The 27,203-nt window shown below is 39.2% G+C and overlaps 1 protein-coding gene across 1 annotated transcript in view; it reads right to left on the reverse strand.

Annotated features, from left to right (window-relative positions):
* Positions 1-27,203, reverse strand: part of LOC126359832 (DNA polymerase epsilon subunit 2) — a 125,038-nt gene that overhangs the window by 55,476 nt on the left and 42,359 nt on the right. Inside the window, exon 3 of the mRNA XM_050007660.1 lies at positions 18,280-18,461. Within this exon, the coding sequence (XP_049863617.1) occupies positions 18,280-18,461 (182 nt within the window). The remainder of the gene's footprint in view (positions 1-18,279; positions 18,462-27,203) is intronic.

Here is a 27,203-nt window from a genome sequence, read left to right on the forward strand (position 1 = left end):
AACCACAGTTCAAAATTTCACTGCTTTTTATGTCTGGTTTCCTTCAGCTTTCAGTACCTAATACAATATTGGCATTGCTACAGACACTTCGACAGTTTACTAACATGAGATTAAGCATATGTAAATCCTTTGGAATGATCTGTTTAGGCAAACTAACTAATGAATCACAAGTATCAACAGGAAGAAGAAGAAAAAGGAGGAGGAGGAGTAAGAGGTGAAGTTACGTTATTTATTGTACAGGAAAAGGAGTCATATTATCTAAATTTGAGCAGTGTAGCAGGGAAATCTGAAGAATGGATGTCAGTATTACAAACCCCCAGAGTCCTGAGTGATTCGTGCACCTTCCCTTTCTTAACACGTTCCTTCACTTCTTATTTTATTCGGAACAATGGATACTTTTAATGACTGAAGACAAAACATTTTCTGAAATACATTTTCAAGTAAAATTTAGCAGATGCAAATAATAGTAGGCAGCAAAACTTAATAAAGAAGTTCGACTGGTGTTTTTGTATTTTAAAATTTAAAAAAAAAAAAAAAAAAAAAAACATTACTGTACAGTGTGAAGACATGCACTGACTGAACTAATATTTGCACCCAAACTCCTAGCATGTCTGTCACTAATATTTTGTTAATAAGTAATCAAACAATGCAAATGAATGCAATTCTCTTGAGAGCAATAAAGAGATACAATCCTTGATCCAAGAGATTGTATTTTAATTACTGAGCATATATGCCTTTGTGAGTAATGAAGTTCTTAATTTCAGACTGACAAGTTATCGAGCTCCATAATCATTTCTGGTAAATGTTATAAGAAAGTATTTGCAGAAAGATTTTTCCATGTGGTTTCTGCACTCGAAGCTTTCTGGTGTACAGCCTTGAATTCTTGTACAGTGCCATGTGGTGTGCTCGTCACCATTTCTATTGGCTTGCAAGGCAAGCAATAAATCATTAGTTTAAAGTGATTGTAATACGAGGGTGGTTTGAAAAATTCTCAGAACAGAATTATGTGACACGAAGGTGGTTTGAAAAATTTTTGGAACAGAATAGAAAAAAGTACATACATCACTGAAACTTTTTTTAAATTTTTCAATGTAGTCCCCTTGTAGATTAATGCACCTCATCCAACGATGTTCCAGTGCCTTGATCCCATCTCGAAAATGAGTTTCCTCCAGGTCTGCAAAATAGTTGTCAACTCCGGCTATCAATTCTTCGTTTGAAGTGAATCTTTGTCCACCAAGAAACATTTTCAGTTTTTGGGAGAGATGGAAGTCTGACTGAGCCATACTAAGTGAATTAGGCGGGTGTGGCAACAATCCATACCTTAGTTCGTGTAATTTTGCCATGGTGATGGCTCCTGTGTGCAAGCACACATTGTCTTATCGCGGCACCCATCTTGCAGATAATTTTTTTCATTTCTAATTCTTCAATTAAAAAGTGATATACCCTTTTAGATGACATCTGGCAAGCACGAGCAATTTCACACACTTTCAATGGTGATCCTCCATGACAATTTTGTGCATTTTTGCAATGATTTCTGGAGTAGTGACACATCTTGGCCGACCACTGCACGGATCATCATCTAAGCTCTCCCGACCAAATTTAAATTCATTTGTCCACTTGACAACAGTTGAATATGAAGGAACAGAGACCCCAAGTGTATTCTGGAAATCGGCATGAATATCCTTTGCTTTTATACCTTTCTTTATGAAGCACTTAATCACTGCCCCAATCTCGATTTTCTCCACCTTCACTAATCACTATGTGGAAACAACTAAAGAGCCATGTCACCGCCACAGCTCTCTTCAAAGAGCACTAACGTGGCACGTGTTTACAGGCAACAGTCCAATGAATATCACGTGGACAACTCGTTGCTCTAGATCTGACACCTCATGGTGATTCTGAGAATTTTTCAAACCACTCTCGTATAATTAAATATCTGTAGAGAAATACAACTTATATTTCATCTGTGAAGTTCCCACCAAACTGGTGTGGAGTATGTAACAAATCAGTGCAAGGATTCAAGTATGTCAACATTAATTTTATTCCTTTAACTATTGCAAAAATGTGAAATATTGATGCAATGTTCCAAATTAACATATTTTTGACCACCACAACATACATTTAATGATGAAATTTGACAGCATTGTGGCTCACAGTCCTTTTTAACCGGGAAGGAGATAGGAACGAATATCCAGCCTAATATGACTACATTTTGTGGAATACCACAACTACAGTATTTAGTCAGATTTTGAAGGCTGAAAGAGGAAAACTGACAGTTTACCAATGAACACAACTACAGAATATTGTCACATTGGCAGGATTGAAGCTGCTGTGATCTGTACACAATAGTTTTTCTTTCCTTTAAAAAGTCTTTCACTGGTGAAACAGTTCTATGTCTATATGAAGGTGAAGTTGTTATATCAAGTTTAATTTGAAGTAACTCTACTTCTCTGTCAGAGAGAGCACAAAATATGACAATTAATGATTCAGAACTTCAATGATTGATCAAGACTCTACAAAAATTGATTTGTTCCCACAAAACAAATGAGAAATTGCCACACAAAATGTGTTCTCATTTTTCTAGACCTCAACAAGTCTACCACAGGACTTTCTATATAGAACACTGATCTTTTCCAGTCAATTCTGACAGGCAAATATACTGCAGAGGTACCAATAAATCATCCAGACTGATACAGACATGATTGTGTATGAATAAGTGAGTGCAATGGTAGACCTGGATAGTTGTGTCTGTATGTTTTTCCCCTCTGAGTGGAAGTGTTCCTTTAGCTCCAGTTTCTTCTTCAAAAATGGACTGATCTGCACTGTAAATGTAAGGTTCACTAAAACTAGCAATCTTATGCTTTACATCCGTAGCAAAATTATCGGTCAGTTCGGTTTAAATCATTTTATAACCTGTTTCTCTATACAAAATTTTGGGCTCTAGAGTCTAGTCATGCAAGATGGCATTGCTGGAAGCAAACTTTTTTTTCCGCCTACAATTCACATTTCAAAAAAAATAAATAAAAATAAATAAAATAAAAAAAGTGAACAGTACTCTAACTTGGGAGTTTCTTATCATTTTTGTTCCCAAAAATGGAAGAGAAGCATAGCAAGTTAAAGGTGTGATATTTTTAATTCTCATTTCTCCAGACTTTGATTTGCCATTGCTTTTTCTTTGTCTGGTAAAGTATATTTAGTTCCTGGCATTTCTTTCAAAGATAACTGACAGTTAAAAATGGTACTACCGCTCAAAAATTCTTCACAATTACAACTTTCTTCAATTTTTTGCACTGTCTGTGAGTCAACAGTCTGCAATATGAAGTGTTTCCGTTGTTTATAACCATTAGTCTGCACTATTTACATGTTCATTTAAAAGTTTGAACACAATTTCACATGCTTTTTCTGTTGAAAGCTTCAGTTGGCAAACATTCGCAGGGCTCTCCAACCAATGAGGTGAGACTGATGTACAAAACATTTTTTAAACTTATTTATGTATTCTTCCCTCATTTCTTGATAGAACATTTCCAAACAGAGGGTTGAATAACACTTAGGTGGTTTTTTGTTCTACTGATTTTTATTTGTATGAACTAATTTTCAGGTTATTAGTCCATCTTCAGATAACTACTGGCTATTGTTTACAAGGAGCTTGTGTTTTTAGAAACCAAACATTCTGGACTAAGATACAATGCACTTACATATGATCTTTAGTTGTGGTATTGTCTTTGGAATTGTCAAACAGGTCTTTTGACTTTTTGTTCTGTAAAACTGTTCTTTAACATAATAAATCACATTTTATGGTTTGTCTGTACCAAGTAGGACAACAATTACAATTCTTTAGAATACACATTATTACAAAATTACAATTTTTTGTGTTTGTTGTGAACAGTTTCACTGGGCACTAATTGTTGGTTGTACAACAGCAATGTTTTATTTGGGGATTATATTTTGTTATTAGAAAAATTGTGCATTAATAAATACCAAATATTACATTGTTACAGTTGAGTTACCGTTAGGAATGTAAACACATAAGGGATATTAAATTATATTTGGGTGTGAATTTGTTTACTATTGGGACACTTTGTGGTTAGCATCAGGTTTACTGTATTTTGTAAAGTTTAAGAGTGGTGATTTGCTCAGTTGCAATTGGTCATTCAGAACCAGCTGGAGATTTAGGGCAGGATTAATCTGCCAGGAAGTTTCATATTAGAAAAAGTGTTTCAGTGTCCCTTGCAACCTCCCAGAGGTTGTTGGTTTAAGTTTCAACCAGAGAATACTCTTTCTACCCGTAAAAAAACATCCTCACAGAAACATATGGTGTCAGATAAAAATATCTGTTTTGGTGTCCTGTGTAACCTCCGAGAGTTTGTCAGTTTCACCCTTTATAACTATGTCGATTTTGGTAAAGGTCTCCACCCAGGCAACTTCAGTGTCACATCATAATGTAGATTTGCATCAAAGTCTGTGCCTGTCTAATGCAATTACAGTATTTATGCTAAAGTTTGGGTTTAAAGCTACACATGTAAAAACTATACTGTATCTGTATTAGCTGTGTCACACGTCAGGTTCACGTGTGTTTGTTAACCAGTATTTAATTGGACAGTGTTATTAACTCTTGCGATCTTACAGTTCAACAATGTGACTGATTAATCTCTCTCTCTCTCTCTCTCTCTCTCTCTCTCTCTCTCTCTCTCTCTCTCTCTCTGTGTGTGTGTGTGTGTGTGTGTGTGTGTGTGTGTGTACTTGCACAATCATTCTGTATTACATACCTTAAGACAATGGAGAAAGGGTGAAAGCTGTTATATCAGGGATTGAAACATAAGTAAATTGACAACACAGGAGGTAAAAGAAAGGCACAAGGGAATGTCACTTATGGAAAAAAAAAAGGGTGAACCAGTCACCTTGTTAACACATCAAGAACATCTCCCTAAAATGTTAGGAAACACATTGGACAAATCACAAAACCTTAAAAATCTAACCATTTTTTGCTTAAAAATCACTTAAAATAGAGGCTGATCTGTTGGCAAATCTGTCACTGCACTCTGGTCTGAAAATAAAACACAGTCTAATAAAATGTGGCTAACAGTGACCTGCAAATTTCTTTGGGTTTTGTGAAAAATTATTTAATAATATTTTGTTGCGGCAGCCACTGCAGGCATTACGCACTGTTCTCTTGACAGTCAAATGTGTTTCATTCACTATATCTCTGTTTACAGCCCTACGTTTTGTTTTACACACATTACATAGTAATATCTGTTTCTTTAGAAATTTCTTTACAATGACTGTATACCACGGTGGTTCCCCCCAATTATGGACTGCTCTATTACATACATATCTATCCAATGAATTGTCAAATATTCTTTAAACTTGAGCCACAGTTCCTCTACATTTTCCGCCCTGTGATGAAAGTTTCAAGTTCCTCATAGAGATATGATACTATTGATGTTTTATCTAGTTTATTGAACATATATATCTTACTGCTTGTTTTAACTGTCCTTTGTACTATGGTAATCATTGCTGCCATAACCGCATCACTGTCACTGATACCAGTTTGAATGTGGTCATCCTCAAAGAGGTCAGGTATATTTGTTGCCATTAGATCCAATATATTTCCATCACGAGTGGGGTTCCTAACTATCCATTTTGGGTAGCTTTCAGACATGGCATTTAGTAGTGTTCCACATGATGTATTAACACAACCACCACCGACAAAACTAATTCTGTAAATTTTGGATGATTAAAGTCTCCACTCATGATTACAGTATGATCGAGGAACTTACATACAAGTGAACTGTGTTTTTCTCTGAAGTTTTTGTTTACATCAGGAAATGAGTCAGGTGAGCGACTGAAGGATCCAATTAGCATTTTATGCCCACCCCTGAAAGCGAGTATTGCCTAAACGATCTCACATACAGCTTTAGTTTCCATCTTTGTGGATCTGAGTTTCTTGTCTACTTAGGCAAATGGGAAATGGAGGTGGGGTATTTGTCAAACAGCAATGAACACAACAGAAAAAGAAACAGAGAATGGTGACGGTAATAAGACAAGCACTTTCTATATAAGTGCCTGAGACACAGGGAAATAACAGTCACGTTGTGTTAGTAATAAAAACATTTCTGAAAAAGAAGACTGGTAATAAATTTAAGTATTAGCAAGTCTTTCTTGAAGGTATTTGTCTGGAGACTAGCTTTGTATGGAAGTGCAATATGGATACAAACAGTTCAGACAAGAAGAGAACAGAAGCTTTTTGAAATGTGATTCTGCAAGAGAATGTTCAAGATTAGATAGGGAGATCATGTAACTAATGAAGACACACTGAGTCATACCGGGGAAAAATGATGGCACATTTTGACTAAAAGAATGGAATGATTGATCAGCTTGTTAATGGAGTTGAGTGAAGCGGTGTGTGTGTGTGTGTGTGTGTGTGTGTGTGTGTGTGTGTGTGTGTGTGTGTGGAGGGGGCAGAGAGTTAACAATTTTAGAGAGAGATCAATGTATCACTACAGTAAGCACATTCAAATGGATTAAAAGCTGCTGCTAGTGCACCTGACTTTTTCAAAACTAGACTGATATTCATTGGACATGCAAGATCCACTAAAACTAGTGATACTATTCTTTGCTCTATGCTAAGAGCAGTTCATTTTGAATAATAACCTTTTCCAAATGTTGGAAACTCCACGTAGGAATATCAACAATGTAGGAAGAGACAGATTGTTACTTTCCAGATCACGAAGATATCATCAATGAACTCTGGGCCAAGACACCCTATCTTCGTTCCTTCACAACCTCAACACATTCTCTCCCATCCACTCCACGTGTTCCTCCTCAACCCGGCGTGCCAACTTCCTACATATTGAGATTTTCCCCTGTCCAAATTAAACCCACCAACACCAATAGTACCTGCAATCTGAGAGCTGGCATCCCTTACACACCAAAAAATCCCTCCCGTAGAGTCTGGCTACCTGGTGCCAGCATATTTGCGGTGACAAAAACTTCCTCGCTCAGTATACCAAGGGTCTCACCAAGGCCTACACAGACAGCCACAATCCCCCAGAGCTAGTCCGCAAACAGATCTCCCATGCCATTTCCCTGCACACCCCCAATCCTCCAGCCACCTCAAGAACCAGCCACTAAGGAGTGTCCCCTTCATCACCCAGTACCACCCCAGATTGGAACAACTGAACCACATTTGCCGCCAGGACTTCGATTACCTATCACTGTGCCTGAAATCTCACCCCTCCTAAAGTGGTGTTCCATCACCCACCAAACATCCTAGTCCATCCCTATGCCATTCCCAATCCCAAGCCAGGTGCAAAACCTTCCCAATTCACCCTCCCAGCATTTCCTTTTCCAGTCCTGTCACAGGTTTATCCTATCCCAACAGGGACTGGGACACCTGTGAAAGCAGCCATGAGCCATGTCATTTACCAGCTTCACTGCAACCATTGCACAGCTTTTTATTATTAGTATGATTACCAACCAGCTGTCCAACAGGGTGAGCGGCCACTGCCAAACGGTGGCCAAGAGTTAAGTAGACAACCCTGTGGCACAGCACGCAGCTGAACATGACACCCTTGATTTCAATGGCCGCTTCACTACCTGAGCCATGTTGATCCTCCCCTCCACCACCAAGTTTCTGAACTGCACAGATGGGAGTTATCCTTACAACACATTCTCTGCTCCCCTAATTATCCTGGCCTCAACAAATGGTAACATACTGGTCCCACATCCTCCACCCAACATTTTCCAACCCCTATGTCCTATTATCTCCTCCCCATTCTCATCTCCCACCCTGTTTATTTGCAGCCCTCTGCCAATGCATTCCCTCATTTATCTACGCTCCTCTCCTTTGTTCCGTTTTTCCCCCACCTCCCTACCCCACAACCTCCTGGTATTGCACCTGTTTGCAGTCTAGTACATGCACACTCCACCATACAGCATTTGTCCCCTTCCCTCCCTCATCCCCTCCAGATTGCTGCTTGCATCCTATGCCATGCTGCATTCCAGCCCAAGATGCTGGAGCGGCAGTTGTGTGTGTGTGTGTGTGTGTGTGTGTGTGTGTGTGTGTCTGTGGTTTTACTGACGAGGGCTGTAGCCGAAAGCTTTATGTGAGATTTTTTTATTTCATTTTTTTTTTATTTGTGCCTGTCTCCCAGCAACTTGACGTGTCTTCTTTACAGTAAGTAGCAATCTGTCTCTTCCTACATTGTTGATACCCTTTTCCGACATATTTTTCAATAGAAATTTTGCTATTATTCTACATATGATTTTACATGGGTTTTTTAAATGAATACTTCAAATTTTAGATGCTATACATTCTTTTCCTCCTATATCATTAGAAACATCTAAAGCCCAGTCATGCAAAATGGTATCACTGACTCGAAATGACATATGTTACATCGCTGTTGTTTACGATCAACTTTTATATTGTTTTGGAACTACCTATGTTCATCCAATTCATCACTAAATTTTCGTTGCCTAATTTTTAGTCCTTGTCATTTCTTTCACAGTACATCAAATGTGGCACTATTACTCTCAAATTTTACATGAGAATAACCATCCTCAGTTTTATCATGTGGATTCACTGTCTGTAATATCAATATTTTAATTTTTACTATCGTATCTCCATAGCAAGTATCAAAACATTCACAGAATTTCCCATGACCAGTGCAGTGAAGCCAAATGTACAGAATAACTTTCAGAGTGTGAAGTGTGGTCGGAAAGAAGTGTCCTCAAACATTTACCAGAAAGTAAAAGAAAGATCAGTAAACTATGAATATTGGCTGGCATTTTTAATAAACCCCTGGATGGAGATTCCTGTTCACTGAACTCTGTACTGATAATAAGATGGCCCCTTTCCCCAATCTATATCTACACCCATATTTCGATATTGCTGCCTTCTCACAGGCAACCACATCACCAATAAACACCCTGATGGAGCTTCTAATGTTATAGACTACGTCGTTTATGTATACTGTAAACAGTAACCATACTATCCCGCTTCATTGGGGTAGTTTTGAAATTACCTTTACACATGTCAGTTTTGTTCTGTATAAAGTGATGTGTTGTGTTCTACCTGCAGGGAAGTCTTCAATCCAGTCAAAAAACTGGTTCGGTACTTGGTAGGCACAAACTGTTTTCAGTAAACGACTGTGCAGGTCTGTATCAGATGCCATTCTGAAGTCAAGGAACTTGGCGTCAACCTGAAGGCTAAGGTCTAACACATTGTGGATATCAGAGTGCGAGAGAGCCAAGTTTCAAAAGATCTCTGTTTTTCAGTTCCATGTTGATTTGGACAGAGATGATTTACATTCTTCAAAAATGTTATGATATGTGAGCATAAAAACATATTCCATAATTATACTTTGCTGATGAACGATTGTGACTAAATTGTATAATGAATCAGTAAATACCGTATTTACTCGAATCTAAGCTGCACTCGAAACTAAGCCGCACCTGAAAAATGAGACTCGAAATAAAGGAAAAAAAAAAAATTTCCCGAATCTAAGCCGCACCTAAAATTTGAGATTCGAAATTCAAGGGGAGATAAAAGTTTTAGACCTCACCTCCAAATCGACACAAAGTTGGCGAATGAATGACGATACAGCGACAGTAGTTTGGTTCGAGTCGTAAGCTTAGCAGTTAAGCTTTACCAGGTAGCCATTGCTATGCGTCAGGCGCTCCGTCCGAATTTATACGAGTACCCTTCCTTTTTCACGTGCTCCGTCTGGTTTGAATTGATTGCTTGTTTTGCTTTGATCTGATAAGTGCCGTTTTCTCTGTTATCGGTGTTCACGTCACTCTAGGCTGAAAATGCATTACTGTATTGTGTCACGCATTGTTTGTGGCATTCTGATAGTGCGTGCTTACGGCCTGACGCCGCACGCGGCACGGCTTGGTTTTGTGCGCGCTACCGCCGCTTACAATTTAAAAAAAAAGAGAGGAATCGTCTCATTAGAGAAACAATGGCAGGAGACTGCTATGCTGCTTTCTTTGATAATGATCAACGAGAACCAAATAATAGACTGCGTATGATAGAACATGTTCTGAACGAGAGTTAAGCGAAAAATTTTCTCCGTTTGAAAATCTTTGCGGCCGCTTCTTTAGTACATCAACTTCTGCACAGAAATTAGTCATCTTAGATTTAAAAATCTAGTCAGTTGCCGTGCTTCATTTCTGACTGTATCACTATTAGGCATAAGAATGATACAAATATAAGCATGACACGATACGTATATTCTTCCGCGTTTGCTGTTGTCTCCCTCTAGATTCGTAGTTTATTAGACAGACAGGATTTAAATGAGATAGCAGCAAACGCGAAAGAATAGATGGCAAAATGTTGATATTCGTATTATTCTTATGGTGAAGAGAATACTGCATGTGATTCACATTTCATCTGGTTCCTATTCGCAACCATCTCTTCTCACAGGTAGGAAAAAATTCAGAACGTAGAGTTGGCCATATTGACAAACATCCTAAACAGTGGTGCCAGTCGGATTTTCGTAGTACATTGAAATTCTGCTACATTCGAAGATGAACAATGCGGAATTTGTATTTACTTTGTTGGATAATGTATGAAAATGCGGTGGTCGAAACTTGGGGTGGAGAAAAAAAGCTCGTCTTCCACCTTCCTTTTTTAAAAAATTTATTTACTGACGCAAAGGTTTTGGCGCCAGTATTTATCTTTGTGCCTACAAAGCAGGCCTGTGTAGCGCTACATATATTCAACAGCAGAAATTAGTTGTGGCGGCACCTACCAACATATTTCAGAACTTCCGCTTGCTTTGCACTCGATTCTAAGCCGAAGGCGGTTTTTTGGATTACAAAAACCGGAAAAAAGTGCGGCTTTGATTCGAGTAAATATGGTATGACGCCATTTAGGCATTTCTGCTATCTGTTTTGCATGTGACAAGCGTACAGAGGGATGCTGATTGTCTTCCATGAGGAGTGCTTTCATATTATGACCATGAGCTCTAGTATGTAAATGAGCTCTGTGTTTCTTTTTAAAGCAACTTGTATGTCAATAACTGTCAAAAAATCGATTTTTTAAATGTTTGTCTTAAAAAAATCTTTGTAATTTTCTGAACAAGAAAAAATTTACTTTCAGGAAAATGGACCACAGAAAGTATAAAAATTAGAGGAATTAAGAAGCGGCTGCACGCACCACAATGTCCCTATGGCACACAATCAGCTCTGTTAAAAATAAAGTTTTCCTCTCATTTGTTTTGTTTGTGTGATTTTTTAGTCCCTTAAGATGGCTAACCTGCGAAAGATTTACTTATCTTTTGTTTATACAGAAAATTTCGTCATTGTTTGCTGTTATTTTGGTGCGAATATCTTATTTACAATGAAAATTGTGTGCATGAGTTTCTTATTCCACTTGAAAGCAATGGGAAGAATTAAGAAGTTCGGTGTGAAACGACATAAATTTTATGGAAGTCAGGACACCAAATGGATTAACTCTGCGAATACTGAAATACAACACCTGAATCAGTTTTAACTACTCAAATATTAAACTTATGGACTTACCTCCACCTACAAGGTTTGACACACACAATAAAATTATCTACAGTCTTTAGAAGAAGTAGCAAATGATAGTATGAAAAATGCTGTTCAGGAAAGTGTAGACATGAATGACAGCAATACACGTATGTCTGCAGCCCTGGACGCACCCTAGTAACAAAGACACCATAGTTCCCTAAATGGTGTAGTGACAGCTATCTCCTTGGACAATAGTAAAGTCATTGATGTGGAATGTATTATCCAGTACTGCCATGGCTGTAATAGTGGAACTGAAAATCATAAATGTTTGATTAATTGTAGTGGTTATAGAGGAGGGATGGAATCTGAAGGTGATGTGAAGATCTTCCACAGGTCTGCAGAGAAATATGGTGTGATATATACATCTCACCTAGAAGATGGGAGCTATTAAAGGGTACCAAAAATTTGTGAATCCAAACCTTATGCTGAAGCAAAAATTGAAAAAAATAGAATGTGATGGACATATCCAGAAAAGTTTAGGTACAAGACAGACTAACTTTAAGAGGAATTTCAAGGGAAAGAAATTAGCTGATGGTAAGTGCATTAGTGGACGGGTCGGCTTACAGGCGAAGAAGTACACAGGATGCAGTATTATTATTGACAAGCCATAAGACAAAATAGAAATTACCTTGAGTGAATGAAAAAGGCAGCATGTGCTACCTTCTTTCATAAATCCTCCACACATGACAATTCACGTCATGCACTCTGCCAACCGGGCAGTGATTTATGGTGTAGCTACCAGAAGGCTGTTACTCAAGGAGATATCTACAACCATAAACATTCTTTGCCATTTGCTATAATGAAAGTTATAAGACCTACATATGTGTTGTTGTTGTGGTCTTCAGTCCTGAAACTGGTTTGATGCAGCTCTCCATTCTACTCTATCCTGTGCAAGCTTCTTCATCTCCCAGTACTTACTACAGCCTTTCTGAATCTGGTTAGTGTATTCATCTCTTGGTCTCCCTCTACGATTTTTACCCTCCACGCAGCCCTCCAATGCTAAATTTGTGATCCCTTGATGCCTCAGAACATGTCCTACCAACCGGTCCCTTCTTTTTGTCTAGTTGTGCCACAAACTCCTCGTCTCCCCAATTCTATTCAATACCTCCTCATTAGTTATGTGATCTACCCATCTAAACTTAAGCATTCTTCTGTAGCACCACATTTCGAAAGCTTCTATTCTCTTCTTGTGCAAACTATTTATCGTCCATGTTTCACTTCCATACATGGCTACACTCCATACAAATGCTTTCAGAAACGACTTCCTAACACTTAAATCTATAGTTGATGTTAACAAATTTCTCTTCTTCAGAAACGCTATCTTCACAGATTAGGGTTAAAACAGTTTAGGCCACAACATCGCATCCGTCATTACTTAAATAATGACCATGACTCGCATGTAGAGCAGGCCATGAATTCCAGTACAACACGCAGAATTTTAAAGGTATACATACTAAAAACATGCGTAAAAAGAGCTGTACTGAAGAGAAGATCAGAGATATATACCTCTGATCTCGTCTTCAGTAGTGCTCTTTTACACGTTATTAATATGTGTACCTTTAAAAGTCATGTTTGTTACACTGAAATATGGGATGCTCTATGTGTGAGATGTGGCCATTATTTAAGTACTGATAGATGTGGTGATGTGGCCTAAACTGTTTTAACCGTATTCCATGAGAAAATGTGTAACAGCAACATATTTTAACCACCACATAATATATTTATTATATGTATAAAAAGAAACATGTATTAAGGCTACTGAAGGTGCTTCAAAAATAAAAGAAGCGAAACGCATATGACAATAAACAAACTGCCTTCAATTAGTTGCATAGGCAGAACATAACTCCATGCATTTTAAAGCAACTATGGAAGGATGGAAAACAGAAAAAAATGACCATTTATTAAAAATTTATTAATGTTCATGTTTTGAAGTTTACTTTCAGAGCATAAATCAGACTACACTGCACTATATCACATGGAAATGGTCCAATCCAACATGTTGAAACCTACTCTGAAATTTTTCCCAAAAGAAATGCGCTGTCAAAATGAATAAGCAGATGCAGATATAACAAGCGAATTTAGTGCCATATAGTGCAAGTCCAAGTTGTACAAAAATAAATTTTAATCACTTAAACTACACCAAAAAGTCTCAAATTATTAATTTTTTGAATAATATCGACAGCTAAACTGTTACAAGTGTAATTGTTACACAAATGACTAGCAGATGAAAGAAAATCAAGGCAGTACACAATGTTCCAGTACAGATGACTTCCATCAATCAGGAATTTAATTTGTTGATATTAAATATTTTATAACAATTCCTGTAGCAAAGTTCTTACTATAATTTCCTGATATAAAATATTTTACTAATTTCCTGTAGTTGTGGCAGAAATGCAAAATGTCTACCGAATGACAAAAATAAACATTTGCCTCACACTAGGCACACCTGATAAAAGAAAATTAAGGCCTTCAGGCACATCACAGTAATTAGTACAGAACTAGTAATCCATTGACACTTATCACTGGCATTGTTGTGTCCCCTTTGAGAAACAAATAGCAAGTGGCTTCTGAACAGGTACAATTTGTTCATGTAATGTTCAACTTTTGCCTGATAGAACCGCCAACAAGCAAGTGGAGCCATTACCTCAGCTTTTTCTGAAGTTCTGAAGTGTACAAGGGAAGCACGCGCCATAAAATCAAGGCTTATTAAGAAGAAGAAGAAGAAGAAGAAAAGTTGCTGTGCCTGAGAGAAAAAGTGTCTTTCATGAGTATTCAGTTGAAATGCAACTCAATACCCTTGCTTCAACAGCAAACGTAAACCAACCATAGGCTATTGATGACAAACCAAAGCCTGATACCAGTAAAACTTTCAGAGGAGGCACACTATCTAAGATAAGAAAAAATCATAAAGCACTTCCTGTCTGCAGTGATGAAGAATCAGTTAACATTGCTGAACTTAATTCTTGATGGTAGTTCAAGTGAGGATTGGAAAAAAAAATCAGAAAAAAAACAAGATAGAATATATAAATACATCTAAACAGAATGAACTGCTCCCCAAAATCTGCAAACCAAGCAGTCCCCTTTGTAGTTAGTTATTTTGCTCCCACTGAAAGAAATTTGGCCCTTGTTGACCAACACCTCCAACCAATTGTTCAAATTCGTACCAACCATATCCTCCACCAACTCTCCATCAGCCTCATCTCCTGGATCCCTACTCGCCACTTTTGATGCCACTTCCCTATTTACTAACATCCCTGATGCCCATGGGCTTACTGCTTTTGAATACTACCTCATCCTTACCACTCCAAACCCAGAACATCATTCCTCACACAACTACCAACTTTATACTAACATGTAACTACTGCTCCTTTGGAGGGGAGGTACAGAAACAAGTCCGCAGCACAGACATAGGCATCCATATTGTACACACCCCCCCCCCCCCCCCCCCCATATAAAAATGTTTATGGACTGTCTTGAGGTAACCTTCGTAGCCTCCGAAAACCCCAAACACCTGATCTAGTTCAGGTCCACTAATGACATCATCGTGATCTGGACTCAGGGCCAAGACACCCCATCCTTATTCTTTTTACAACCTGAATACCTTTTCTCTTACACACTTCACCTCATCCTCCTCAACCTTCCCAGCCATTGATCACGTCTTCTCCAACAGCTCCATCCACATGTCATCCTTTCCACACTAAAAGATCTCTTCCACGCAGCCAAGCCACCTTGGGAGACCTATCTGCAGTGACAAGAACTCCCTTTCCCAGTATGCTGAACATCTTACTACATCCTTCACTGATAGGCACTATTCTTCAGACTTAGTCAGCACACAAATTTCCATGCCATATCCCCACACATCCCCAATCCTCCCACCACCCCCATATCACGACTATAATAGAGCACCCTCTTCGTTAACCTATACCACATTACACTGGAAGAACTGAACCACATCCTTTGTTTGGAGGGACATCCTATCCAAGATCCTTCCCACCCCTCCTAAAGTGGTGTTCCATTGTCCACCCAATTTCCCCTACACCCTAGTTCATTCCTAAGCCACTCCCAATCACAACTTTTTGCCACAGGGATCATATTCCTATGCAAGACCCAGGTATAAGACCTACACAATCCACCAACCCAGCCACCACCTCCTCCTCCTCCTCCTCCTCCTCCTCCTCCTCCAATTCTGTCACAGGCTTATTCTATCCCAGCGAGACCAGGCCATGTGTGAAAGCAGCTCTGCTGCAATCATTGCATAGCTTTTCATATTGTTATGACAGCCAACCACCTGGCAGATTAAAACTGTGCCGGACTGAGATTCGAACTCGGGACCTTTGACTTTTGCAGGCACACAGTTTTAATCAGCCAGGAAGTTTCACATCAGCGCACACTCCACTGCAGAGTGAAAAATCTCATTCTGGAACCAACCATCTATCAGGATGAAAGGCCACTGCCAAACTGTGGCCAATAACGAAGTGGACCATCCTGAGGTTATCTGTATCCTCTCTTACACCACCAGCATCTTTGAACTGTGCAGATAGGAATTATCCTTACAACACATTCTCTGCTCACTAAATCATCCCAGCCCCAACGTAAGGTAACCTACTGTCCCCACACCCTCCATCCAACAGTTTCCACCCTCTCTGTTCTATCATTACCTCCCATTTCACGTCCCCTACTCATGTACTCTGCTCTCTGACAAGAAAACCACTTTTTCTCATCTCTACAGCAACCCTTTCCCAATCCCCAGCCACCATCTAGTCCCTGCACACTCCTTCAGGCAGCACTGACTCCTGTCCCCTCAACCTGTACCCGTCTGTCTCACTTCCCCACCCCGTTCCAGACTGTTACTTCTACTTGACACACCACCATTGCATTATGGCTGCACGGCCAGAGACAGTGGTCATATATACATGAGGTAAGCTTGCTTGTATGAATGCTTTTGTGTTTTCTTTTTCTGAAGAAGGCTTTGACCAAAAACTCTATGTGTAGTCGTCTTTCATTGTGTCTGTCTGCAACTCAATGTCTCAGCTTTACAGTGAGTAGCAATCTATGCTTCTGAAATGTTACAATGTTCAAAAAAAGCATTAAAATCACTGTATCTTTCAGCCAAATTACTAAAATCTTGTGCCGACTTTGTAGCACCCCTGAGTTACTTTTGTAATTAGTCAATGAGTTGATATGTATTTCCTGATACACAGGGGAGGTTTCTTGGGGAATGGCAGCCCATTCTTCACGGAAGGCTGCACTGAGGAGAGGTATCGATGCCAGTGAGTGAGGCCTGGCACGGGGTCAGAGTTCCTAAACATCCCAAAGGTGTTCTATAGGATTCAGGTCATAACTCTGTGCAGGCCAGTCTGTTACGGCATGTTATTATCATGTAACCAGAAGGTCGTGCATTACGAACAAATGCTCAATCATGTTGATGCTCAATCATGTTGAAAGACGCAATCACAATCCCCAAATTACTCTTCAACAGTGAAAAGCAAGAAGGTGCTTAAAACATCAATATAGGCCTATGATGTGCTAGTGCCACGCAAAACAACAAGGGGTGCAGTTCGGAATTCCTGTGTGATGGTCTCAATAGATGTCTGCCTATTGCACTTTACGACCCTCTTCAACTGTCAGTGGTCTCTGTCAGTCAACAGATGAGGTCAGCCTGTACGCTTTTGTGCTGTACGTGTCCCTACACATTTCCACTTCAATATCACGTCGGAAAGAGAGGACCTAGGGATGTTTAGAAGTATGGAAATCTCGCGAATAGACATATCACACAAGCGACACCCAATCACCTGACCATTCTGCTCTATCACGATGTCTAATGACTGCTGAGGTTGCTGATGTGGAGTACCTGTAGTGTATATCCAATTCCTTCCTGTATTTTCAACTTTGTTTTTGGGAAAGAAGTATATAACTGAGATTTAATTATGTTTTTGACAATAACCTATTAACAGGAGCTGAGTTTAACTTCCATACTGGCTTCCCTGCGCACAAAATACAGTGTAATCAAAAACTCAGTTTTGGTACAACTGAATGACAATCACCTTGTTGGCACTTTCTGTGATTTTGCCTCCGAGTTGTTCATCATAAATTTGTACAAGTTAAACTAAAATGTTATGGTGTTTAAGGCATTCCTCTTGCATGGAAGAAGGCATTTCTTAACAACACAAAACAGAGCCTCTTCTGTCACTTATTAAAAAATTATTAAAAGCAATCTGTTGGAAAATCATATCAAAGGATCAAGACTATATTCAGAGGGAGGAAACAATATACAGATGATAAAAAGTTCAGCAACTCTGCAGGGGTGTTTAATCCTGGAGATCAGTGGTAGCTATGTAGGCCATGATCTGTGTTTAAGATAAAGCATTACTTTCCTTAGATTATGAACACTTGTTTATGGAAGAGTATCTTCATATTGCACCAGCTACAACATTCTGTAGAACTTTTTATTGGGACAAATTTATTACAAAACTGCACACTGCTTCCTGTGAATAGACACTATGTTCTTCAGACAGTTTCATATCCAGAAGTCTATGTTCTGGCACTGCTGTTACTTACTTACTCCCAGGCCAGACTATTGTTTTTTTTTTAATGTAAATCCCTTGTACATCACGTTTTCTAGATAAAATTGTACTACGTAAGAGTTAAAAAAATGTTGCCATATTTTGTCACTTGTCTTTGTACATTATTTTAAAACATTAAATTAATGGTAGAAAATAGAAGAGAATGCTGACACCTTACCTGTATCTGAATAACTGTGCCTTTTCTTCTGCTGAATCAAACAACTTTGGTGCTGAATCTTTTGGGATGTTTTTTACAAAAAACTTCTTTCTTTCTTGGTTATATTCAAAGCGAGGAACTTCAAATGCATTTATAACTGTGAGTATGGTTTCAGATTCCTCTGCTCCACTCCTGATGCACTCCTAAAATATGCACACAATGAAGAATTTAAATGTACAAATCCACTGTATTATTTTTAGGAGGACATTTAACTGCACAATACTACAGCAAACCTCATTTATTAGGCTCATTTAAGTTAAATAGTTATTTATTTCAGTGATAAGGTGGAGCAGTTGCAAGCAGATCTGGGAGGCAATGTAAGATATTGTATGAGTAGGCAAGATGCTTTAATGGCTGAGATTACTTGGGCTATTAGCAAACTTATCTGTTCAACCAGGTAAAGGGAAGAAAGAAGTAGATAAAGTAAAGGAACAAGTCGAATCTGGCATTAAAATTTAAAATGGTGAAGTTAAAAAGAGAATCAATGAAATAAAAAGCGAGTTGATTTCTTTAGCTGCACATCAAATCTCTACAGTGATCAGTGTTCCGTGGATGAAGTCGAGAACAGTCAAATGGCTTGGAAATGACGAGAAATATCACCCAGTAAATTTTCTAGCAGCATGCAGGGATGGTTTTATAATGGGAATGTCCAATGAGGTGAAGATAAAATTTGTGAAAAGACATTCAGAAGGTGAGCTGCAATCATGTGCAAATATACACATTGTTACGTACGATACCTACGAAATATTTGAAAGCAGTTTCCTGAACAAGTTCTGGAGTGAAACGAGGCAAAAGTGACTTCAAATTCAAAATGGGTTTCCGAATGGGCCAATATTTAAATGCAGTAATGGATCGATGCGAGAATTTTGTAAACGTGAACTTGCGAGATTAATGCACGTGAAAGAAACATCCTGAAATTACGATGTTGAACACGCGGTTACCGGAAAATTTTCAGTGGGATTTTCAGTGAACAGTCCTAGCAACTCAACAGACGAATTTCTGGACTTTGTAGAAGAATTAGAACAGGTGTTGAAATTTAAAGTGCAAAGAAAGAGACAAATAGTTTTCAGAGTGGAAATCATACTACAGTCTAAGTAACTACTATGAAAGACATCTGGGAAGTTATCAACAGAACACAAACAACTGTTTTGATAAGGGAAAGGGTAATAGGAACACTTCCAATGATAAATTTCAAAGGGGTAAGAGAATGGATACTTTCGTGACAGGGTCCAACACAAAGAACATGGATTTGAGGGACAGCACCAGGCAAAATTAACCAGCATGATGGGAGATCCGGAAACTAAGTTTCGTTGCATCTCAGGTCCAGAGATGGAAAAATAAACCGGTGACGAATACGACGCGAGTAAACAGAAATGGGGTAAGTGTCAATAAATCGGCAGAAAGGTGACAGAATATTGAGATGAAATCAGTAAGAGTTGAGATTAATAAGCAAATCAGATCATACGTAAAAGGAGTAATCCTAAGATAATGAAAGAGGACAATACATGTGATGACAACAATTTAGGGCTAAATGATTTGTTTTATGAATGTGGGACGAAAGTGTGTGTGAATGTTAATACATTGATAGATTCTATGTGCCAAAAGGAGGCTGAATTTCGTGGAGTTAGATGTAGAAAATTCTAAAGAGGTACTAACCAGCTGTAATGATTATAGTGACGATGTTCCAGGTGATATTGTGACAGCGAAAGTTTTTAAGGAGGTTAACAAGGGTGACGCAGCATTAGTACAGTCAGCTGTTGATGAATTTGTGCTTGTATCAGTGAATATTGGTGAATTATTTTTGAAGGAAAGTAGTGATGATGTTTTATGTGCTGAAGTTATGAAAGTTGAAGCTGCTGGTACTGATACTTCAGAGGAAGAAATCTGTGCATATCTTTCTATTAATGGAGGTGAACCCGAAAGTCTGTATGGAGCTGTGGATCTCAAATGTTTCAGTATGAATGTGGATTTGAATATGATGTGCTATCTGAAATTAATGTAGCGCAGGCATGTGTAGGAGAGGAGAAGGTATTATGCTCAGGTTTAAGTCAAAACATCTACATCTACATGGATACCCTGCAAATCACATTTTAGTGCCTGGCTGAGAGTTCATCAAACCACCTTCACAATTCTCTGCCAATAAAACGCAGTCTTTGGTTAGCCTTCCCCACAACATTGTCTGTGTGTTCCTTCCAATTTCAGTTGTTCATAATTTTAATTCCCAGGCACTTAGTATAATTTACGGCCTTTATATTGGACTGTTTTTGCACCATTCACACGTCTTTTCTAAAACATTTTGCAGTTTGTTTTGATCTTCTGATAACATTATTAGTTGATAAACAACAGCGTCATCTGCAAACAACCTAAGACGGCTGCTCAGATTGTCTCCCAAATCGTTTATATAGATAAGGAACAACAAAGGGCCTATAGCACTACCTTGGGGAACGTTAGAAATCACTTCTGTTTTACTCGATGATTTTCCGTCAATTACTACGAACTGTGACCTCTCTAACAAGAAGTCACTAATCCAGTCACATAACTGAGATGACATTCCATAAGCACGCAATTTCACTATAAACCACTTGTGTGGCACAGTGTCAAAAGCCTTCTGGAAATCCAGAAATACGGAATTGATCTGAAATCCCTTGTCAATAGCACTCTCAACACTTCATGCAAATAAAGAGCTAGTTGTGTTACAGAAGTAAGATGATTTCTAAACCCATGTTGACTGTGTGTCACCAGACCATTTTTTCTAGGTAATTCATAATGTTTGAACACAATATATGTGTGATTGCAGTCTTTCTCGGCTTATTCCAATGATGAATTCTTTTTGGGTTATCAGCCAAGTGGTGGCAGGGTCTTGTCGCAACGTTTCAATGAGTTTCATACCCATCATCTTCGCCGAGTTGGGGTGTCATCTTGTCACAACATTTCAATGAGTTTCATACGACACCCGCACTCGGCTGATAACCTGAGAAGAATTCATCGCAATATATATTCCCGAATCCTGCTGCATATAGACGTTAATAATATGGGCCTGTGATTAAGTGGATTACTCCTACTACCTTTCTTGAACATTGGTGTGACCTGTGCAATTTTCCAGTCTTGGGGTACGGATCTTTTGTCGAGCGAACGGTTTTATATGATTGTCACGTGTGGAGCTAATCCATCAGCATACTCTGAAAGGAACCTAATTGGTATCCAGTCTGGACCAGAAGAATTGCTTTTATTAAGTGATTTAGGCTGCTTCACTACTCCGAGGATATTTACTTCAACATTACTCATGTTGGCAACTGTTCTTGATTTGAATTCTGGAATATTTACTTCGTCTTTTTTTTGTGAGGGTATTTCAGAAGGCTGTTTTTAGTAACTCTATTTTGGCACCATTGTCTTCGATAGTATCTCAACTGCTATTGCACAGAGAATGCTTTGATTGTTTCTTGCCACTAAGACTTCACATATGACCAGAATCTCTCTGGATTTTCTGCCAGGTTTCGAGACAAAGTTTTGCTGTGGAAACTGTTATAAGCATCTTCCATTGAAGTCCACGTTAAACTTCAAGCTTCTGTAAAAGATCGCCAATCTTGGGGATTTTGTGTCTGTTTAAATTTGGCATGTCTGTTTCGTTGTTTCTGCAAAAGTGTTCTGAACCGTTTTGTATACTGAGGAGGATCAGCTCAGTCGTTTGTTAATTTATTCGGTATAAATCTCTCAATTGCTGCCAATACTATCTATCTGAATTCAAACCACATCTGGGCTTCACTTACATCATTAATTTCGAAGGATTGGAGATTGTCTCTAAGGAAGGTGTCTAGTGAATTTTTATCTGCTTTTTTGAATGGGTATATTTTTCATTTATTTTTGGAGGATTTGGGGGTTACAATATTCAATCTCGCTGTGTTAATCCTGTGCTCACTAATCCCTGTATCCGTTTTGATGCTCTTTATTAACACAGGATTATTTGTTGCTAAGAGGTCAAGTGTGTTTTCACAACCGTTGACTATTCACCTGGACTCATGAACTAACTGCCTGAAATAATTTTCAGAGAATGCATTTAGCATGATTTCGGACGATGTTTTATGCATACCTCCGGAATTAAACATGTATTTTCGCCAACATATCGAGCATAAATTAAAGTCACCTCTAACTATAAATGCATGAGTCGGGTACAAGTTAGAAACCAAACTCAAGTTTTCTTTGAACCTTTCAGCAACTGTATCATCTGAATTGAGAGATACGTAAAAGGATCCAATAATTATTTTATTGTGCTTGCCAACAATGACCTCTAACTCACAGGAACTATCTACTTCAATTTCGCGACAACATAAACTACTTCTAACAGCAATAAACAAGCCATAGCCAACCATGTTTAGCCTATCCTTTTGGAACACCTTTAGGTTCTTTGCAAAAATTTCGGCTGAGCTTATCTCCGGCTTTACCCAGCTTTCAGCGCCTATAATGATTTGAGCACCAGTGCTTTCTATTAGCGCTTGGAGCTGTGATACTTTCTCTGATACTTTCCCAACACAGACAGCTATGACAATTAACAACTGTTATACTGCTGGTTCCAGTATCTATGTACTTCCTGTGGGTGCCTGTACCCTTTGTGGCTGAATCCCTTCTTGCATTTTCCAGAGACCCTCTAGCCCAAAAAAAGTGCCCAGTCCATGCCACACAAACCCCGCTACCCGTGTAGCCACATCCTGCGTATAGTGGACACATGATCTATTCAGCAGAAACAGAAATCCAACCACCCTTTGACTCAAATCAAGGAATCTGCAGCCTATACGGTCACAGAACTGTCTGAGCCTCTGATTCAGACCCTCCACTCGGCTCTACCAGAGGTACACAATCGGTCCAGTTGACTATGCTGGAAATGGTCAGCTTTGCTTTCATCTTGCAAGCAAGACTTGCTGCCAGAATGAGATTTTCAGTCTGCACTTTGCAGAAGCTCTCCTACGAACCTTGCAGAACTAGTTTGAAAGGTTGGAGACGAGGTACTGGCAGAAGTAAAGCTGTGAGGATGGGGCGTGCTTGGGTGGCTCAGTTGGTAGAGCACTTGCGAAAGGCAAAGGAACCAAGTTCGAGTCTCAGTCCGGCACACAGCTTTAATCTGGCAGGAAGTTTCAAGACTTGCAGACTTTACCACTTCTGTTGTTGTTGTCGTTGTTGTTGTGGTCTTCAGTCCTGAGACTGGTTTGATGCAGCTCTCCATGCTACTCTATCCTGTTCAAGCTTCTTCATCTCCCAGTACCTACTGCAACCTACATCCTTCTGAATCTGCTTAGTGTATTCATCTCTTTGTCTCCTTCTACAATTTTTACCTTCCACGCTGCCCGCCAATACTAAATTGGTGATCCCTCGATGTCTCAGAACATGTCCTACCAACCGATCGCTTCTTCTAGTCAAGTTGTGTCACAAACTTCTTTCCTCCCCAATTCTATTCAATACTTCCTCATTAGTTATGTGATCTACCCATCTAATCTTCAGCATTATTCTTTAGCATCACATTTCAAAAGCTTCCATTCTCTTCTTGTCCAACCTATTTATCATCCATGTTTCACTTCCATACATGGCTACACTGCATACAAATACTTTCAGAAACGACTTCCTAACACTTAAATCTATACTCGATGTTAACAAATTTCTCTTCTTCAGAAACACTTTCCTTGCCATTGCCAATCTACATTTTATATCCTCTCTACTTCGACCATCATCAGTTATTTTGCTCCCCAAATAGCAAAACCCCTTTACTACTTTAAGTGTCTCATTTCCTAATCTAATTCCCTCAGCATCTCCTGACTTAATTCGACTACATTCCATTATCCTCATTTTGCTTTTGTTGATGTTCATCTTATATCCTCCCTTCAAGCCACTGTCCATTCCATTCAACTGCTCTTCCAAGTCCTTTGCTGTCTCTGACAGAATTACAATGTCATCGGCGAACCTCAAAGTTTTTATTTCTTCTCCCTGGATTTTAATACCTACTCCAAATTTTACTTTTGTTTCCTTCACTGCTTGCTCAATAAACAGATTGAATAACATCGGGGAGAGGCTACAACCCTGTCTCATTCCCTTCCCAACCACTGCTTCCCTTTCATGCCCCCCAACTCTTATAACCGCAATTTGGTTTCTATACAAATTGTTAATAGCCTTTCGCTCCCTGTATTTTAACCCAGCCCCCTTAAGAATTTGAAAGAGAATATTCCAATCAACATTGTCAAAAGCTTTCTCTAAGTCTACAAATGCTAGAAACGTAGGTTTGCCTTTCCTTAATCTAGCTTCTAAGATAAGCCGTAGGGTCAGTATTGCCTCACGTGTTCCAACATTTCTACGGAATCCAAACTGATCTTCCCCGAGGTCGGCTTCTACTAGTTTTTCCATTCATCTGTGAAGAGTTCGTGTTAGTATTTTGCAGACGTGACTTATTAAACTGATAGTTCAATAATTTTCACATTTGTCTACACCTGCTTTCTTTGGGATTGGAATTATTATATTCTTCTTGAAGTCTGAGGGTATTTCGCCTGTCTCATATATCTTGTAGAGTTTTGTCAGGATTGGCTCTCCCATGGCTGTCAGTAGTTCTAATGGAATGTTGTCTACTCCCCTTGTTTCGACTCAGGTCTTTCAGTGCTCTGTCAAACTCTTCACGCATTATCATATCTTCCATTTCATCTTCATCTATATCCTCTTCCATTTCCATAATATTGTCCTCAAGTACATCACCCTTGTATAGACCCTCTATATACTCCTTCCACCTTTCTGCTTTCCCTTCTTTGCTTAGAACTGGATTTCCATCTGAGCTCTTGATATTCATACAAGTAGTTTTCTTTTCTCCAAAGGTCTCTTTAATTTTACTGTAGGCAGTATCTATCTTACCCCTGGTGAGACAAGCCTCTACATCCTTACATTTGTCCTCTAGCCATCCCTGCTTAGCCATTTTGCACTTCCTGTCAATCTCCTTTTTGAGAAGTTTGTATTCCTTTTTGCTTGCTTCATTTACTGCATTTTTACATTTTTTCCGTTCATCAATTAAGTTCAATATTTCTTTGTTACCCAAGGACTTTTAGCAGCCCTCGTCTTTTTACCCACTTGATCTTCTGCTGCCTTCACTACATCATCCCTTAAAGCTACCCATTCTTCTTCTACTGTATTTCTTTCCCCCATTCCTGTCAATTGTTCCCTTATGCTCTCCTTGAAACTCTGTACAACCTCTGGTTCTTTCTACATCTACATCTACATTTATACTCCGCAAGCCACCCAACGGTGTGTGGCGGAGGGCACTTTATGTGCCACTGTCAATATCTCCATTTCCTGTTCCAGTCGCGTATGGTTCGCGGGAAGAATGACTGACTGAATGCCTCCGTGCGCTCTCGAATCTCTATAATTTTACATTCGTGATCTCCTCGGGAGGTATAAGTAGGGGGAAGCAATATATTCGATACCTCATCCAGAAACGCACCCTCTCGAAACCTGGCGAGCAAGCTACACCGTGATGCAGAGCGCCTCTCTTGCAGAGTCTGCCACTTGAGTTTGCTAAACATCTCCGTAATGCTACCACGGTTACCAAATAACCCTGTGACGAAACGCGCCGCTCTTCTTTGGATCTTCTCTATCTCCTCCGTCAACCCGATCTGGTACGGATCCCACACTGATGAGCAATACTCAAGTATAGGTCGAACGAGTGTTTTGTAAGCCACCTTCTTTGTTGATGGACTACATTTTCTAAGGTCTCTCCCAATGAATCTTAACCTGGTACCCGCCTTACCAACATTTAATTTTATATGATCATACCACTTCAAATCATTCAGCAAGCATACTCCCAGATATTTTACAGTAGTAACTGCTACCAGTGTTTCCTCCGCTATCATATAATGATACAATAAAGGATCCTGCTTTCTATGTATTCGCAATACATTACATTTGTCTATGTTAAGGGTCAGTTGCCACTCCCTGTACCTATTGCATATCCGCTGCAGATCTTCCTGCATTTCGCTACAATTTTCTAATGCTGCAACTTCTCTGTATACTACAGCACCATCCACGAAAAGCCGCATGTAACTTCTGACACTATCTACTAGGTCATTTATATATATTGTGAAAAGCAATGGTCCCATAACACTCCCCTGTGGCACGCCAGAGGTTACTTTAATGTCTGTAGACGTCTCTCCATTGATAACAACATGCTGTGTTCTGTTTGCTAAAAACTCTTCAATCCAGCCACACATCTGGTCTGATAATCCGTAGGCTCTTACTTTGTTTATCAGGTGACAGTGTGGAACTGTATCTAACGCCTTCCGGAAGTCCAGGAAAATAGCATCTACCTGGGAGCCTGTATCTAATATCTAATATTTTCTGGGTCTCATGAACAAATAAAGCGAGTTGGGTCTCACATGATCACTGTTTCCGGAATCCATGTTGATTCCTACAGAGTAGATTCTGGGTTTCCAAAAAACGACATGATACTCGAGCAAAAAACATGTTCTAAAATTCTACAACAGATCGACGTCAGAGATATAGGTCTATAGTTTTGCGCATCTGCTCGACGACCCTTCTTGAAGACTGGGACTACCTGTGCTCTTTTCCAATCATTTCGAACCTTCCGTTTCTCTAGAGACTTGCAGTACACGGCTGTTAGAAGGGGGGCAAGTTCTTTCGCGTACTCTGTGTAGAATCGAATTGGTATCCCGTCAGGTCCAGTGGACTTTCACCTGTTGAGTGATTCCAGTTGCTTTTCTATTCCTTGGACACTTATTTCGACGTCAGCCGTTTTTTCGTTTGTGCGAGGATTTAGAGAAGGAACTGCAGTGCAGTCTTCCTCTGTGAAACAGCTTTGGAAAAAGGTGTTTAGTATTTCAGCTTTACGCGTGTCATCCTCTGTTTCA

The sequence above is a fragment of the Schistocerca gregaria genome, chromosome 1 (assembly GCF_023897955.1).
Source record: "Schistocerca gregaria isolate iqSchGreg1 chromosome 1, iqSchGreg1.2, whole genome shotgun sequence".
Classification (NCBI taxonomy): Eukaryota; Metazoa; Arthropoda; class Insecta; order Orthoptera; family Acrididae; genus Schistocerca; species Schistocerca gregaria.